This window comes from Mastigoproctus giganteus, chromosome 2 (assembly GCF_048544385.1).
Source record: "Mastigoproctus giganteus isolate SK-2022 chromosome 2, ASM4854438v1, whole genome shotgun sequence".
Classification (NCBI taxonomy): Eukaryota; Metazoa; Arthropoda; class Arachnida; order Uropygi; family Thelyphonidae; genus Mastigoproctus; species Mastigoproctus giganteus.
In genome coordinates, this window is record NC_143576.1 from 218,397,119 (window position 1) to 218,416,320 (window position 19,202).

General features: G+C 33.1%; 1 protein-coding gene across 1 annotated transcript in view; it reads right to left on the minus strand.

Annotated features, from left to right (window-relative positions):
* LOC150090130 (putative receptor-type tyrosine-protein phosphatase mosPTP-1) overlaps nt 1-19,202 on the minus strand; it is a 529,269-nt gene that overhangs the window by 132,183 nt on the left and 377,884 nt on the right. The window contains exons 15-16 of the mRNA XM_090390174.1: nt 14,806-14,885; nt 8,501-8,635 (exon numbers count right to left, since the gene is read on the minus strand). Coding sequence (XP_090246300.1) covers nt 8,501-8,635; nt 14,806-14,885 — 215 coding nt within the window. The remainder of the gene's footprint in view (nt 1-8,500; nt 8,636-14,805; nt 14,886-19,202) is intronic.

Consider the following 19,202-nt stretch of genomic DNA (forward strand, 5'->3'; position numbering starts at 1 on the left):
ATATGTTCAAGGAATTTACTGCATAAAGGTTCAGATATGGAGAGGAAGAAACCGGAAAATTTCTTTTTACCCTACAAAGAAATTTATTCAAAATTTTTTCAAGATATAATTCACAAAGGGAAAATAAATAACTTCAATTCCTTAGAAACATTTATAACTTGACCATTTTAAATACAATGAAATATAATAAATCATTTTCTCTCACTGAACAATCAGAGTTCAAATAAACTGTTTTAATTATTTAATTGGTTATATTAATTAGGAGACAAAATATCAAGTACCATCAGCATCACTGAATTTTTAACAGAGTAATTGTAACTGGAATTAATTCAAAATGAAATGAATATAATAAAATAAACCAATGCATAATTTTTTTTTTAACTCTAAAGAAGTTACCTTGTGGTACATATTAAGTTCATCAACCCAAACTGTGTTTTTTTTTTTTATTTATTATAAAAACTTTATAATATACTAAGAAATGATGCCCATTTGGAAATAATACAATCCAGTTAAAATTTACTTAAAAGGTTCTTACAAAGGGGAGGCTATTATGTTGACAGTTGGCAACACTGATGTTTGGGATGATTTACATTGCATTAGTTTTATAAAATGAAAAAAAGAAGAAGAAACAGAAAGCAAACAAGCAAACTAAAGCATAAGATTTCTAAAACAATATAAATTTGCAAACCATATTTCAGTTTTCAGCAAATCACAACTTCGTATTTAGAAGAAGTGTGTGTGTGTGTGTTGTAATTATAAAGAACTTTTCTAAAGTAACGGGTTTCCAAATCATTTCAACATTAAACACACTTTCTTAGCTTGACTATTTTTGTGAAAAATTTCAAAGTTTGTCAATACAAACAAACTTGTTTAAAGTTGTTCCTTTTTATAAACTATATGTTTCTAAACTTTACAAGAAGGCATTATCACAAGATAACAAACCATCAAAGCTAGTAATTAGCAGGGATGAGAGCTTAATTTTTAAAAATAATTCTTGACAGAGTAAATAATTATTAAAATAATAGCAAACAGATCCAAACAAAATCACTCAACATAAGATATGTAATTTTAAAACATTTTAATATGAATTAAGAATTTGTTTTCTAATTGTTACTAAATAATTTTTAAATATCAACCTTTTTTAATTACTATTCTCTAATTAAATTAATTAAATTAGTGTAATGCATTACTGTTATAATGAAATAATATTGTAATGAATTTTTTTTTATTTTAAAAAATTTAAATTACGTAACACATGATCACAGCTTATTTGCCCATAAACTAAAGTTCTACTGAAGCATAGTAAAATCAGTTGCCATTCAGGAAAGAGGACCACTACTAAGAAAAGAAATTTTCAGACCAAGTTAAAAGGAATACCAGATCAAGAAATTCTTTGTTTAACACATGTACTGATGAGTAATTCTTCACAACAAAAGAACACTTGTAATCCAATAAATAGAATGAAAATTACAAAACTGATGAACAGCACAATACAAAGGCAAATATTTACTTCAGGCATATTCAAAAAACAATTCTTTTTTAGGAACAAAAGAAAATTCCATTTATTTTTAAATTTTATATCTACTTCAAAAAAGAAAAATAGCAGAAGATATTTCAACAGCTATTTCCCCTTCAAATAGATAATCCAGACAGTGACTGTATAGAACTCTAGAATTCACATATCTTTGTTATTACAGACCAACAACTCCACTAAATAAATTAAAAAAAAAAAAAAAAAAAAACCTTGTTAATAGGTGCTTTTGTGATACTATTTTTATTCAAGTTCATTCCACTATATGTCTACAGATTGTCATAATCTGAAAGAAACATTTTTTTAAAATTATTTCATCTGTTACATTTTCTTCACTGAGTACTCTGTTACACTAGCAATTTCCATTACATTAAGCTTTGTGTCATTTTTCATCCCCACTATAAAAAATGCTTGCTTTTATATTTATTATTATTTTTTTTATTTTGTTACAAATCACATTTTCAGATTTGTTTTGATTTCAGTGATTTCACTTGTTTCAGAATAGTGGAATAACCAAACAACCCATGGTATAGGAGATTGTGCTATTGTTGCATATATAGAGTACTAAAACCATTGCAATATTCACTGCAGTTTAAAGTTTTCTAGCTGCAAGAACATGTAACATGGCTCCCATAGTGTGGGACCTGAAATATAGTCAAACTTTTATTTGAGATGTTTAGGAAGTGAAACGTTTTGCTAGTTTCATTTTCAGCATCTTACTTTGCTCTTAAGTGTTGTTTGATGGAGGGATCTGACACAGAGCATAATCCCTCTTTGTTTCATGTTTAACTGCACTTTAATTGTAAAATGTGCAATTATGATTCATCTGTTTAATCCTTTATTTATTTGACAAAATACTTTAATATGTGTGCATATGTAAATTTTAAATTTTGTACTCTTAACAGTCTCTGAACTGAAAAATGGAAGTGACTATAAATTTCATGTTTATATTTTATGACTAACTTTGTGTTTTCATTTTCAGCAAATTAGTACTGTTTTTTTTTTTTGTTTTTTTTTTTTTTTGTTAATAATGTGCAAAAACACAGCATTTTTTAAATATTTAAAAAAATTTTTCATTAAAATTAAAGCATTACATACAATAAGTACTGCAATTCTTTAAGAAAAGACAAAGTACTAGTATACTACTACAAGCAGAATTTAAAAAAGTCAAAAACTTTTTTCAGAAAAAAACAACAAAGTTGAGAACCTGTCAAGTTCCATGTGACTGTGTTTGTTGCAAAGTAGGATGCAAATGCTGACTGGGGGGGGTTAAATGGAAAAAATGGTCTAAGTTTAACAATGGCTTGCTTGATCTACGAGTTTATTGGAAAATTACTGAGTTTAATGCTGTGGTAAGGTGCATTGTCCATCACTACTACATTGCCTGGTTCCAATTTTGGAAAAATATTTTCAGGCCATTGTTCAATTAACCCACCATTCATTTCTTATGACATAATTAGCAATCACCATGGTCAGTGAACCTTACAGCTTGTTATATGGAGACCCACATGTCAATTGAAATAACAAACATTAGAACATGCAATGAAATAAGATAAGTGTAAATCCAGTAAATATCTTTAATTATGAATACTTTGGAGCTTTCGAGACAATCGTGTCTCTTCTTCTTCAACAGAGTTTAAACTTAACGGATACAGTTATGCGTGCAGTGAGGCGTGTGAAGGCACATTATTCAGTCATTAAACTGGCGTTTATTGTTTCTGCAGGGACATGCGCAGTGCTTCTCCAGCACTTGTCGAGGTATAAAACGGTTGTCTCCAAGATTGGGTGCAATCTCATGCCCTTGCAGTGGTTCATGGCTCTCAAATTGAGCAATTCGAGAGCCATGAACCGCTGCAAGGGCATGAGACTGCACCCCCATCTTGGAGACAACCGTTTTATACCTCGACAAGTGCTGGAGAAGCACTGCGCATGTCCCTGCAGAAACAATAAACGCCAGTTTAATGACTGAATAATGTGCCTTCACACGCCTCACTGCACGCATAACTGTATCCGTTAAGTTTAAACTCTGTTGAAGAAGAAGAGACACGATTGTCTCGAAAGCTCCAAAGTATTCATAATTAAAGATATTTACTGGATTTACACTTACCTTATTTCATTGTACCATGGATCCCAGTACAACAGGCCCATTTATACTTATTACAACATGCAGTTCAAATGAATTAAAGCTCATGTAGTAGAGTCAATGATGCATATACACACAGTGATTCTTGAAAATAATTGGTGTAGTTATTAATATATATATATATATATATATATATATATATATATATATATATATATATATTTTTTTTTTTTTTTTTTTTCCATGCAAGAAATTTGGTTGTATCATTTAATTCTATACAGTTGTCTTTTATGCAGATCTTGAAATAATTCAAAAATACAGATTTCTAATTCATATATTGTTTCATTCACACTATATATCCCAAAAGTAGTACTTTGGAAACTGACCAATAAAAGCTTTCAGCAACCATGTGCATTTATTTACTTCTTAATTGAAATAATCAATTTTATTTTGAAACTAAAATTATCCCTTCGCATTTAGTAATACTATAAATTAACCTTTTCAAGTTTTGGTGCTGTTCATTTATTTATGCACAAAATTGTATATACAGCTAACCCTTGTATAGCACGATATATTGGTTCCTACAAAATCTCATGTAATGCGAAAGTGTGTTATACTGGACTAAGAACAAGTACAAAAGGTGGGGGGGGGGGGAACGCTCCAAAAGCTAACAAAAATATGCCCTTTTTTTTCATAACTATCAGAAACTTAATTTTTATAGTAGTAATAACTTAACATTTTAACTTTATTTTTATAACAGTAATAACTTAAATAGTAATAACTGAACGAATGTCTTACCTTACAAATTGTGATACTTATATGTGAGATAATGTACATTCATTTAATTTTCTTCCTCTTCATCACTGCTAAGCACAATCTCTTCTGCAGCATCTATATTTCCTGTACCTTCCGCTCTCTTTAAAAGTCACGAACTGCACTCTTCAAAGTCACAATTATTTTTTCTGGTCTCAAACAAGCACAAGTTCAATAGCACAGAACCTAACCCAGGGATCTCCCAACAAAATACAGTGGACCCCCACTTTAAATGATATGTGAAAATCAGAAGAATATTTTCCAGTTAGCAAAATACAAATAAATTTACACTTACATACATAGCTTAATTAATACGTACTGTAATATGTACATACTAATTGATATTTCTGTTCACTGACTTTTTTTGTTGTAAAATTTAAAACAGTAAAAATGATAAGCAATTAATAACAAAGAACACGGCATGCACAAGTTGCAATAAATATGATACGGAATAATGATTTTCTGAAAATTTGTTTTTTATACGATTGAAGATTTCAGTAAAGGGGAAACACATCTCACCAATAGCGTGAAAACCCACAGAATTCTAGCCATTGGTACTATAGCAAATGCAAGAAGATCGAGTTTACTACTCATTTCTAATTGACTACACTAACAAAAAAGACCAATAAGCCAGAAACTGCAAATTGTTTTTATTGTTTTATGGTCGTGACCTCCAGAAATGTGCTTTAGAAAAATACCAGGAAGGTGATAATGACTAACTAGTCAATAGCAGGGATTCACAAAAAGGAATGGAAACATTGAAAATTTCATCTGATAATAGCAGGGTTTCCCCAGTACAAAAGCTCAAAAATACTGTGTAATGCGAGATTTCCAGCAATTCTCAAACCATGTTAGAGTGAAAGTTTGTTGTACCGTGTTTCGCAAGGATTCCCGCAATTTATCAATTGTGTTAGAGTGAAACCGTGTTGTAGAAGTACTGTGTTATATGGGGGTTGCCTGTAGAACCCTTCCATTTTACAGGACACCTTATAAAAAAATTGTATATTAGTGCCATTATGGCTCAATGACATTCATCGTTCTCTGTTATTCCCAGCATCAAATTAATGGAATATAACAAAACTTAACAAATGCATTAATAATACACTAAGAATTCTTTGCATTCTGTGCATATAAATATAAAATATGCAAAAAAAAGTTACATATTTATTCACAGTAACTAAGAAATATCAAAAGTTTGTGATTTGCTGAATCCTTTATAAAAGAAATTAAGTTAGCTAAGTGAAAACAATATACCTATAAACAAAACATACTGCCTAGCATAAAGTAATTTGTACAGAAAGAAGTAGTTTGTTGGACCATTTTGGAGAGGAAACTTACTGTACAGAACTATGAGCCTGCAACATAAGTAAATACCATGCCTTAAACAGCTACATTTATAACATGCTATGGTAGTATTTATTTTGGGACTTAAAGGATTTTAAGGACAACTAGAGCATGAAATTAATGAACGCAAGTCCACAAAATAGTGCCCCTCTTTTGGCAGGAGATACATAGATACAAATAAGTAATTATCACTAAAAAAATTTTAAACATCAGAGTAAGATACACAATACTTTAATTAAGCAATTTTAAAGGTTTTCAATATTTAAAAAAGGCAAACATTTGGTCATAAAAGGAAGACTGCATAGGTCTATAGGTAATCACAATATAAATAAACCTTAACACTTAGCACACAAACTAGAAAGAACACACTGCAAAAGAAATGGTTACTTTTAAATTGTCATTATCTTAAGAAATAAAAGAGAAACTGTTTATAAAAACCAACAAATAGCATTGCTTCATATAATATATATATATATATATATAATCTGCAAAGTAAACAAAAGCTAAAGCATTTTTCCTCTTTTAAGAATTAAACTTTCAGGACTTATAGTGTATCATAAGAAAATTAAAAATTCTAACAATACATAATTGAAAAATCAGGAATACAGTTACAAAAGTAAAATCTTTTAATTTATTAAACTTATGCAGGCTGTTCTACAATAATGTGATATAATTAAGAGAGTTCATTAGTTGGCAAAAAAAATGTTATGTTCAGGCTCCTTTCACTGTACAATAAAACTTCATAGTACATGGCTATGCAATTCACTAATTTTCTTATTTGGTCAGTTGCTCTGACTACTCACAGTTTTATCTTTCTTTCATCACCCATCACAGGTGAGGCACTCTGTCATGCACCAAATAAAATAAATTTTTTTGCTCAAACTCTGAACAGCCATTTAGGATCTGAGGAGTTTGAGATAGACAAAAATGTTACTGAAAATTATGGAATCACATGGATGAAAACAAGCAATATGTATTTCCTTGGCAATTCTTGCTTGCTTTCAACTCTTGCTTGCAATTGTCATTTATATACATTGACAGGAAACTTTCCTGCAACCCATATCTGCTAGTTTGAAAGTGCCTGTCAATCAGCCACTTTTCTGGATGATTTTATCATAAGCAAGAGTGGCTATAATTCATCAGTTTGATGCATAATTTTATTTGCTGTTGTGCTGTGTGACATTAGATTTGACATTACAAGCATTAAAGGATTCTATTAACAAATATTTCTGGTGATGATTATGTAAATTAACTAAAAGAAAATAAATGTTATCTTCCAGGTTTTTTTTTTTTTTTTTTCCCCTATGTGTAAAATCAAAATATACAGATGGCTGTATAAGCATTCCAGCCAATAGTTTAGAGTGATTCACACCAAAACTGACAATGGTTCAAAGGGATATTGCATATAAATGGTAAGAAGGCATTACATATTTAACTTTTATGAGTTTTGGGAATACTATGTCTGACTTTCCCACTGCTTAAATTTTATTGCCCACAGCATTTTCAGGTGTATTGAGATAATCTATACCACAAATAACCCACAAATTTATACTCTTTGTACAGCTCACAAAATCCAACGACCAACAATATGTATAAAACATACTAATACATTACTATAATACATTTTATACAAAATATCTTGCAAGCCTTTTTTAAATCATAAGTATTGGACATAACAGCAGACAACCCTGAGTGGCAATGAGGTCAAAAAAACAGTTGTGATGTAAATGGAATAACACAATTCTTATTCTAAACTAGACTGCTTTCAAGTAAAAATTTTGTCATTTAGAAGCCAGTACTTTATGCAAATTGGCCAATTACACATGCTGAATAATTCAATTATATGATAATAATTTGATTATATCATTCAAATGATATAATTAAATGATATAATCGAGTGATTTGCTATCATCAAAATAACTGATGATAAACCTCTCAATTATGCCCATCACTAGTACTTACAATTTGATCCAAAACAAATTAATAGTACACATGAAGTATATGCTGACAGAGGCATTTTTATTTCAATTCACTATCTAGAAACAAGAACGGATATCAACTGGATTGATTTCCCATTCATTTAGAATTATTTTATTTACAGTCTGATTAAATCAAAATTTAAAATACATGTGAGTGGGCAGAATGGGGGAGAGGGTATCCTAGGATATCCTGAAAAGGATATTTTTATTTTGATCTCCATATCTTGAAACATGATATGGAGATCAACTATTCAACTTGCTGAAAGAACTGGAAAGCAGGCCCCATTAGTTATCTTTTCTTTCATAAAGGGGAGCTAACCTTGAATTAAACATCAGTATAGGTTGACAATCTAATACTACGGAATAAAAATGTTCTTTGAATTACATTATATGCAAACTTCATACAATGAAAATGCCTACCTTTTGCACAAAGAAAGTGGAAGTGAATTTGAATTTATAAGAGCTTTACATTAGCTGACATAATACTGACAAGGTTTTATGCTGTATACTTAAAAATATAAAATAATTCATCTGAAAATTATACCATCACACTTATAACCTCATTTACATATTCAATGCTTAAATCACTGAATTTCTGTTTAACTCGAAAACTTTCTTAAAAAAAAAAAAAAAAAGTTATTTTAGCATAGAAAAGTTTTAAATTTTTCATTTGTACTCTAGCAAAATAATTTAAATATAAACCAATTCCCAGAAAACAGAAGTTTCTACACAAATTTTCAAGATACTTACTCGCCCTCGTTCAACAAGATTAGTTATCATGACAATGATGTGCACCCTTTGTTCCCAAATCATACGCCAATAATCATCGAATGTTGAGGGCAGTGGTCCCTGAGTGCCTATATATGCCCCAGGTTTATTGTATCCCTGTAAGAGGATGAATGTATTTAGGAACAATACAAAGTGAATATAACTATCTCCTCTCACACGTTAATAATGTAGAAATTGTTATTTCTAAATAACGACTCTTATATCACTCTTATACCATGTGGTGTTTTAAAGATAGTTTATTTAGCCTTATTGACTGGTGCCTCCATAGCCAGGTGGGCAGGAGCGGCAGTGCGTAGCACATGCTTCTTGATTAGACCAGAGTTCGAGCCCGTGACCACCAAATACGGATGCAGAAAGGTCAGGGAATGACCACCACATATCCCCAGAGCAATATGGCCTTAGTAGCTAATGCTCCTAAATAACAACAACAACAACCTTATTGCCTAAATGTATTATACAATTAGGTAACATTTCAGGAACCTTGCCAGAACCCATCATCAGGCCATACTTGACAGTACTGTTTGTTATTTGGTTTTTAGGAGCATTAGCAACTAAGACCATATTGCTCCAGGAATATGCAGTGGCCATTCCCTGACCTTTCCGCATCCTCCGTATTTGGTGGTGACAGGCTCGAACCCCGGTCTAATCAAGAAGCGTGTGCTACACACTGCTGCTCCTTCCCACCTGGCTACGGAGGCAACTTTGACAGTACTAAATGACAGAAAAACAAACAGTTACAATTAATTCATTTATGCATAATCATGATCATAAACAAAGGTAAAAATAAAGTAAAAGTAAATAAGATACTGACTTACCTGTTAAGACAAGAGGCTGTCAATTAATTGTAAATTTTTTTTTTTTTTTTTTTTTTTGTTCTTCAGTACAGTATGGTCTGATGATGGGTTCACACAAGATTCCCAAACATTATCTAACTGTATAGTACATTTAGTCAATAAGGCTAAATAAACTAATTTTAAAAAACCCATGTGATACGAGAGTGGTTATTTAGAGAGAAAAATTTTGTGGAAAATCACCACAACTTCATTTCCTAAATGCAGAAATCATTAAAAAATAAAAGATTTCTTAAACAATAAATTAAAAATTTCTTTCTTAAACCTTAAATTTTTAACTTAAGGTTTAAGAAAGAAAGACAAATTATTAAAAAATTTATATACAAGTTTACTATACAAAGTATGTTTGTTTGATTGTTAGTTATTTGGTTTTTAGGAGCATTAGCAACTAAGGCCATATTGCTCCAGGATAGCGGTGGTCATTCCCTGACCTTTCTGCATCCTCCATATTTGGTGGTCATGGGCTCAAACCCCGGTCTAATCAAGAAGCGTTGCTGCTCTATGCACTGCAGCTCCTGCTCACCCGGCTACAGAGGCGCCACAAAGTATGTAATGCACACTTTAAAACTATCAACCTTAAATTTACAATATATCATAATTTATATCATATCCTTATAAAAAATGTATATTTTTGAAAGAATATGATACTTCTTACGTATCCTTACAAAAATGTATTTTATTTGTAAGGACAAATAAGAAGAAATTTATTTCTTCCTGCTTATCCACAGCAACATGTGGATAAGCAGGAATCTACATTTACATCACTAGTGAATTACAAGTTATTAATGACCACTGTGGATACAAGTACCCACAGTGGTCTAAAGCAGCCATTCCCAACCGGAACCTCTGGGGGTTTGCACTAAAAATTCTGTAATGGTGTCTGCTTAGATTTACATAGGTATATTTTTATAAACTACAAAACAGTTTTAATAATATAATATAAACATTAATTTATATAGTTCATTTCAAAATTTATATTTAGTTGTGATTTGTGCCAAGTGCCCTTACATAGCAAACACGTGCAACAAGACGTTAGTGGGGGGGGAGGATTGGGTGCGAATGTGCCAATACGTATCACACCGTTCAGTCACATGTCAGACAAACTTCAGTAAACATTGCTAGTCACTGTGCCACGCCCCTCCATATCATGTTGGATTTGAAAGTTAGTATTAAATTGTTTTTAACGTGAATTCATAGTATTTTAAAAATTTTAAAATCATTATAGATCCATTGGTTGAAGACTGGAAACATAAAGAACAATGATGTTGAAATAAAAGTTAATGAAAAGCATGAAAATCAAAATCATCCCTCAAATTCGGGTAGCTTGTGGGATGTGGTAAAAGGGTTATAAAAATTATAACTAATAATAAACGAAGATAGAATAAAGTCAAATAAAATTAAATATAAAGTAAAGAATTGCCAGCGAAAGAAATCACATCTACCACAATTCCTCATAATTCTTGTTGTTATGGAGGTTTAATGCCACACAAGCTGCTATGGCTATAATGTACCTATTCACTTATTATACTTAGAGATGAGAAATTTCTGTAAAGTCAGAAGAAATTCTGAAATCAGAAATTATTAAAAAGCCCAGTTTGCCTGAGGAAGTTAAAAAAATTTAGAAATATTTTCCTTATCTCCAATGAGATTTTCAAGGGCTACTGATTTACGAAGATTAACCAGTGACAACAAGGTTGAAGTTCTGTCTTGTTTATAGTAGGGACAATCAATGAGAATATGTTTAACAGTCAAATTGTTAGAACAATGTGGACACTGTGGTGGATCATCTCCTGTGAGTAAATGAAAATGGGTCAGATGGGTATTACCTATTCTTGCCCTTGAAAGGACTACTACTTCTCGTCTTGATGTATGGACACTGGAGTGCCAAATTTTCGGATCTTGTTTAAACTGAAAGAGTTCATTATTAGTCTGAGAGTGCCAGAGTGCTGTCCATTCTGATAAGCAAGCAGCATGAATGGTTAGTGCATAATCTGATGCTGGAACAGGGATATTGGTTAAATCTAAGGTGGGTGAATTTTTTGCAGCTTTATCGGTCAGTTCATTGCCTAAAATACTGGAATGTGCTGGAATCCAACAAAAAGTGACCATCTGGTGATGTTCTTTAATTTGTAGTAAAAAGCTTCTGATTTCATCTAGAACAGGGTGAACTTTATTTGAGGAATTGCATAACACCACGATTGAGCTGAGGGAATCAGTGTAAATAACAGATTTTAAGGAACAATCAGAATAGAGATTTTCTGAAGCTAGTTTGATTGCATATAGTTGAATTACTGAATTCGGATGGAAGGGTTGCTGAAATAATGGTATTTGAAAACATGCAGCTACTCCAACATTTGAATTTGATTTAGAGCCATTTGCATAAATTGAGGAAAACGTAGTGTATGATCTTGCTGCCTCTGCTCTGACAGCTAATGACTGGAAGGAGTCTAAGTAGCGTGGATATAGGTGGCGTTATTAAGGCCACATTATGTCAAAAAGCTAGGTATATTCTTGCTATGTGTAAGTCATATCCAAAAATTTCATTAATTCATACATGTCCCTCTACTTTGACTACTCATGAATACATCATGAATAGTAAACCTAATAGAAAGAAACTTATCTGCAACAAGATCTCAAAAACTTCCTCATTCATTTCAAAATATACACAGTCATAGTTCCAATTTCAATGATGTCCAATTTTGCTTAGTCTGCCAATATCTACTTATTTTTTCTGATAGAATCACAATTATTATTGGTTGTTTCAACCATTACTCAACTCAGTTTCCTTAATTATTCACTCTACAATTTCTTTCACTTCAAAGGTGGCACTCGTGCATATGTCCACTCTGGCGTTACTTGCCAGAAGCTTCCTAATTTGGAAGCTCCTCTTTTTGATTTTCATTGGCTTAAAATCTCTCTGCCCCATTCTATCAAGTTCATCTGTTGCCTCTAATGTTTATCCTAACTCCACTAATCACTTGGAATTCTTCAACTTCCTTTCTTTGAAACTTTACTACGAGGGATTTCTGAAAAGTAAGGTAACACATTTTCTCTCTCGATGATGTTTAATAATATGAAGTTGAAATTACACACCAAGAAATAAGTGAACATGCACTACTTCTCCACAAAGTCTCCAGTTTTATCGATGCACTTTTCCCAATGATGGATCAATTTATCAATACCAGTACTGTAGATGTCCATGCCCACACACAATAACCAACATCACACCACCTGATGAACTTTCTCATTCGTGGTGAAATGCTTTCCTGAAAGGTGTTTTTTCAGAAGACTGAACAAATGGAAGTCTGAAGGCACTAAGTCTGGACTGTACGGGGATGTGACAGAGTTTCCCAACGATTACGGCGCAACCACTCACAAGTGGTGTGTGGAGTTGCGTTGTCGTGCAACAAAATAATGCCGCTTGTCAGGAGTCCTGCTCATTTGCGTCGAATGTTGGCTTTCAGTTTTTCCAATGTTGCACAGTAAAGCTGTGCATCGATTGTTCCTCCTTCGGCAAGAAATCCACCAACAGAATGCCTTGGCGATCCCAGAACACTGTGGCCATGACTTTTTGGACACTGGGAACAGTTTTGAATTTTTTGCTCACAGGTGATTGTGCATGTTTTCAGGTCATGGAGTCTTGTTTGCTCTCCGGGGTAAAGTGATGAACCCACATTTCATCTGCTGTGCCTATGCGCGTGAGTAAATCCTCTCCTTTGTCGCTGTATTGCAACAGGTTCTCCAAACACATCCCCATGTGTTTTGCTTTGTCCTATGACAATTGTCGGGGCTCCCAGCAGCAGCACACCTTTCAAAAGCCAAGGACATTGTGAACAGTCGACTTACTCGTGTTCACTATTTGTGCAATTCCAAGCAGTTTCACTCGCCTGTTTTCAAGAAAAATGAACTTAATGTGCAAAATGTTGTCTTCTGTCTTATTCAATGAAGGCCTGCCTGCCCAATGTTGATCAACGTCAACACAGCCCGCTTTAAATTCATTGCACCAAAAATACACTGCTTCTTTGTCATCACCTTTTTGCCATACACAGCAAACAGTTCACTGTGAATTTCACCTGGTGAAGACCCTTTTGCTTGCAAAAAGTGAATAACCTCTCAAACACCTGTTTTGGAACCACACTCGCATGGTAGCCGCCATTTTGCAACTGGAATCTGCTGTGAGGCGACAGTAGCGCAACACTGCACTGGGGGTCTTTTTGAATATTATTAACAGGTATATTTGTCCACCGTGTTTCATCTCATTCCCTTTCACCATTATTAAGAAAAAAAAAGTGTTACCTTACTTTTCGGAACCCCCTCGTATATCCAGTCAAACTGTCCTAATAGTGAGGTAATTTTCCTTGGTGATTTTAATTTTAACAACTCTAGCTGGTCAAAATGCTCAGACTTTTGCAATTACTAATAATTGTACACAGCTTATTTGCTTACCTATCAGAACACCATACAATCCTAATCACACACCCAACACTCGATTTTTTTCACAAATAACTCTTTACAGTACATAGTCAATGTTAGTGGTACTATAGGCACCTCAGATCACAGCTTGATGAGGGATCATGCTAATTGGGTGGAAGAAAATCTACTGTATGACAACTCAGTGCATGACAATTTGCCATATGTGAAAATTTGGTACATAATAAATAATAACATCAAATATATATATATATATTTTTTTTTTTAATTTTTAATAAAAATTATAAACATAATAAGTAGAAATATATGTTTATTTTTTAATAAATTTTGTACACTAAACAGTCTTTTAAATTGGAAAATGGAAAAGAATAAGACACATGCTTTAGTTTGTCTAAAATGGGGGGGGGTTGCAAGTTTCAACAGAATTAATATTTTTTTTGTTTTTTGAAAATAAAAGTTAAAACACTTAGCATGTTTTAAAATTTTTAATTTTTTATTAAAACTTAATAAAATTCATACAATAAGTACAGAAATCAATTAAGAAAAGATGAAATATTGGCACTGTTTGTTTAAGCAGGAATTCAAAAAGCCCATAAAATTTTCCAAAAATTAAAAAGAAAGTTGAGCACCTGTCTGGTGACCTGCCACCATTTTTGCTACATTTTGGGTACCACTACCACCACCAGGTTAATGTCTGCAAAACTTCTGTAATCCAATTTCACACTTACTATATAGTCTATGCCAGAAGAATGAACTGACTTTAATGCAGGAAGAATGCTTCTCCTTTCCTTTAACATCATGGAATTATGAATTTCAATATCAGTTTCAAACCTTTTTTCATAAAATTTACACTTTTTTTTTTATTATTATCATCTCATTTCTTAAAATGTCCCAATTAATTAAACTCCTCCTTTATAAAGACAATTTGTTGAAATCATGACAGTTAATTTAAATAATTTTCTTGTTAGTACCATTATCACTTACATCTATGTAATTTGCATTAATATAATCATGCAACCGCTTCTGGCCTGGAATAGGCTTTAGAACTACCCTTGTATGATCATCTGGAAAAAAAAAAAAAATTGTATCAATGAGACAACTTACAACATAAACTGCTCAAATAATTAACCTGATAATTTACCTTGTTGTTTTAAAAAAGATAAATTACAGGGTTAGGAATCAGTAAAGTATTTTAATTTTTTTTACCTTTATTTTCTTTAAGAAAAAAAAAAAAAAAACTAATTTAGCAGTTAGCATATTTTATAGTTCTAAATCTTAGTTATACAGGCGGGCCTCGATTAACGCAATTAATTCGTCCCACGAGCGCATCGCGCAAAATGGAAACGCATTAATCGAATATCATAACCAATAGGAAAAATTATAATTGGTCCTTGACCTTCTGGAATGTCCATAAAGAATTTTAAAAATACCTTTTAAATAACTTTTTAACTGTATATAATGTAAAAGATAATGAAAATAATTATGGAATTAAATGTTTATTGCATAAAACAGCGGTTCTTAAACTGTGCGCCGCGGAATATTTTAAATTTTCGAGGGAAACAGCGGAAATCTGTCGGACACCACGCGAACTACTAGCTCGAGGTAGTTCACAGTTTCAGCATTTCTTATTAAGTTGTTTGGACCTAACTACTAAACGAAACTGTTAGGTATTTCTTTTGGTCTGGGTGAGCCTTGAAAAAATTACTGAGACATTAAAGGCGCTGTGAACCGAGAAACTTTGGGAACCTCTGACATAAAATACACAATGAAGAAATTACTGTTGCGGAAATACATATTTGAACAGTGTTGACTTTCTCTTTTCATCAATCAATTTCCGATAGCCAACAACAATCTTCTCTGGGCCCTGGGGAAATAAATATCGCAGAGAACATTAAACCTTTTGTTTGAGGTTCTATGCAATATGAAAGATTTCGTCTAATTCTTTTACCGTTATCTCCTTCGCGGTAACATTTTCATCTGGCTCATTTAAAAATTTGAATTTCTAAATTTGAATTTTTAAATGCAAGTCTGCAGTGACTTTATTAGCAGGAGACAAACACGTCTTCTTCCAATGGTTGATGGAACACACCAAGGCAGGCAGCAGGCAAACGTTTGTTTATTGAGCGTACGACTCGCAGTAAGCTTAACGCATGATTCAAATCTTTTTCAACTATCGCATAAAAAAAAAAAGATCGAGTTAACTGGAAATTTGCAACGTGTAAAGTGAAAAGTGGTATCATTTTTCAAATAGCATTAACTGAATATCGCGTTAATCGAACTCACATTATGCGAGGCCTAGCTGTACTAATATCTAAAATAATATGGTGGAATATAATGTCAAAATAAAGAAATACCTGGGTTAATTTTTTTGTGATATAGAATGAAGAAATGTTTAAAATGACTATTATAAGGGCTGTTCAAAGTAGAAACAAAACTACTGTGTATATGCACTTCTGAGCAAGAATCACACAGGTTACAATATAAAAGGAGACACAACAATTTTATAGCAGCAGTTTAAGACCATATTTTACCATTCATTCCTGGATAAGCATTTGAACTCAGCAAAAAAAAAAAAAAAAAGACAAAAACGCTATCACTTCCTAGAGACAGCACCAATGCAAGGAGTCTTGTGGCCAGTGCTGTGAAAGCATTACTGCAGCAGTGGCAATAGGATATCTGGGAGCAGATATCCCAAACCTGATTTGTTTGACCCTGACTCTGATTTGTTTAACAAGATGAAAGTCTTTTCAGGGATGAGGAGGTCTTGTTTTCACACAACGCAAGACACTAGAAGCAAGCAGTTAACTGCTCTCTTGCCATTCTTCTCCAAAAATTAAGCTACTGAAAAAAATCAAATATCAGGAATGTTTGGGATGATTGAGTCATACAACAGGTTGAAAATTTTCTGTTTATTTTTTTTTATTATTTTTTTTTTTTAACAGCCATGTTGACATTACTTTTTGAGCAGTCTTAACAATATTATAAATTATTATTTTTATTAATACATTAATATATTTTGCCATTATTAAACACACAAAACAAAGTTATCTTGATAGTTATTTAGTTGTCTGTTACACCTACGACTGTTTTACCTATGACTTTAGCCTAATTAAAACACATCTTGGATAATTCCAATTTGGAAGAGTACTACTCTGTATTATAGTGACAGATAATTCAAATTCTTCTGAATTTGAATTATCTTTCGCTAAAATACAGAACAGAAATAGAATCAAATAATTCATCTGCCAAAGCCTCATCTCAACAGGAAGCACAAGCCTTCAATGAACAACATAGCATTTCAATGACCAAAACACTACCCTGGTCTTGAGCTGAGCAGCTGGATTGCAAGTACTTCAGCAAGGATTTCTTTACTTATATAAACTCCAAAAGGAAGGGGATGAATCTGATAGGTCCACTTGATATCGATGGTTTGACTGTTGATGATCCTGCTCAGATAGCAAACAAACTGAATGAGTATTTTGCATCTACATTCACACATGAGGAGTTATTAAGGTTTGAAAATGGCAGAAGGTTATCAAATTGTAGCAGGGTGCTTAATGATTTTGTAATAACTGAGAGCAAAGTGGAGGAGAAATTGTTGAAGTTAAACATAAGAAAGGCACCTGTGGTGGATGGGATCTATCAAGTTATATTAAAGGAGGCGGCAAAGCAACTAAGCAAACCCTTAGCCATAATTATGAGAGCATTCTTGGACTCAGGGGTGGTCCCCACAAACTGGAGATGTGCAAATGTATCCCCAATTCACAAAGGCGGATCAAAGGGTTACAGTAATTACAGACCAGTTAGTTTAACTCCTGTTCCGGATAAAATAATGGACTCACTGGTTAAAGATTCATTGCAGGATTATCTAGACAAGACTGCAGCAATAATTCAGACACAGCATGGGTTTGTTAAGGGAAGTCTTGTCTGACAAATTTGATAGGATATAATGATGTGGTTACAAAGGAACTGGATGCAAAAAATAATTTTGATATCATATATTTGGGTTTCAGGAAAGCTTTTGACACTGTTGCACATGGAAGACTATTGTACAAATTGGAGCAGAATGGTTATTAAGGGTAAGTTGCTACAATGGATAAAAGGATGGTTGAGTGGGAGAAGACAGAGGGTGGTAATCAATGGGTGCTGCTCTTTGTGGACTAATGTTATTAGTGGAGTCCCACAGGGTTCGGTGTTGGGTCTTCTGTTGTTTTGTATATTTATCAATGATATTGATGAAGGTATATCAGGTTTAGTGTTAAGGTTTGCAGATGATACAAAGGCTGGCAGGGTTGTTAATGACAGTAATGGCAGTGTGCTACTGCAACAGGATCTAGATAATTTGGGCATATGGGCTAAGAAGTGGCAACTGAAGTTTAACCTTGACAAATGCAAAGTACTGCATGTGGGTAGAAGTAACCCCAGAGAAACGTACCAACTGTGTGGTACTGCACTTAAGGTGGTAGAAAATGAAAAAGACCTGGGAGTAATTGTGCAGTCAGGTATGAAGTTTTCTGAGAAATGCAGACAGGCTGCCAGGGCAGGTCATTGATATATATAGGAATTTTGCTAGCAGGGAAAAGGAGGTGATTGTCCCTCTGTATAAGGCAATGGTTAGGCCATGCCTTGAGTACTGCGTACAGGTCTGGAGGCCTCATTTTAGGAAGGATGTAGATTTGCTTGAGCGTGTACAGAGAAGGGCAACAAGATTGGTAAGGGGAATGAAGGGATCCTCTTATCAAGAGAGGTTTAAGTTCTGCAAATTGCAGTGGCTGGAGACTAGGCATCTGTGCGGTGATCTGATTGAGGTGTATAAGGCCTTGAATGGGTTGAGCATGCTGAATTCTGATGGGATCCTTCCACTTGTTCAGATTACAAACCTAAGGGGGCATAAATTCAAATTAAGAAAAGACAGATGTAGAATAGATGTGCCAAAATTTGCCTTTAGCCAGCGGGTGGTTAATTGCTGGAACAAACTTCCATCTGTCGTTGTGGAAGTTGATAGGTTAAATAAATTTAAGGAGGAACTGGACAGGCATTTGGAGGGAATGGTGCGATTTTTTTTTTTTTTTTGGCTGATGCTGCATAAGCTCATACACTTGCTTTCTTGCATCACATGCCACTATTACTTACCAAGTCAAGATCTGAAAACTAAACAAAATGGCTCTTTCAACCAGGCTGTTTCAACCTGTAACTGGTCATACCAGTATATTTTGAGGTATCAAATATGCACTTAGTTAAATGGGGTAAGAAGTTACCCCTTTTATAACTTAAAAACTGACAAGAAATAATTCAAAATAGTTCACTTTTTTAATGCCATCTTTATTTTCAAGCTATTATGAACAAAAGTGAGAAAAATCCATTTTTTTTTATGTTAAAAA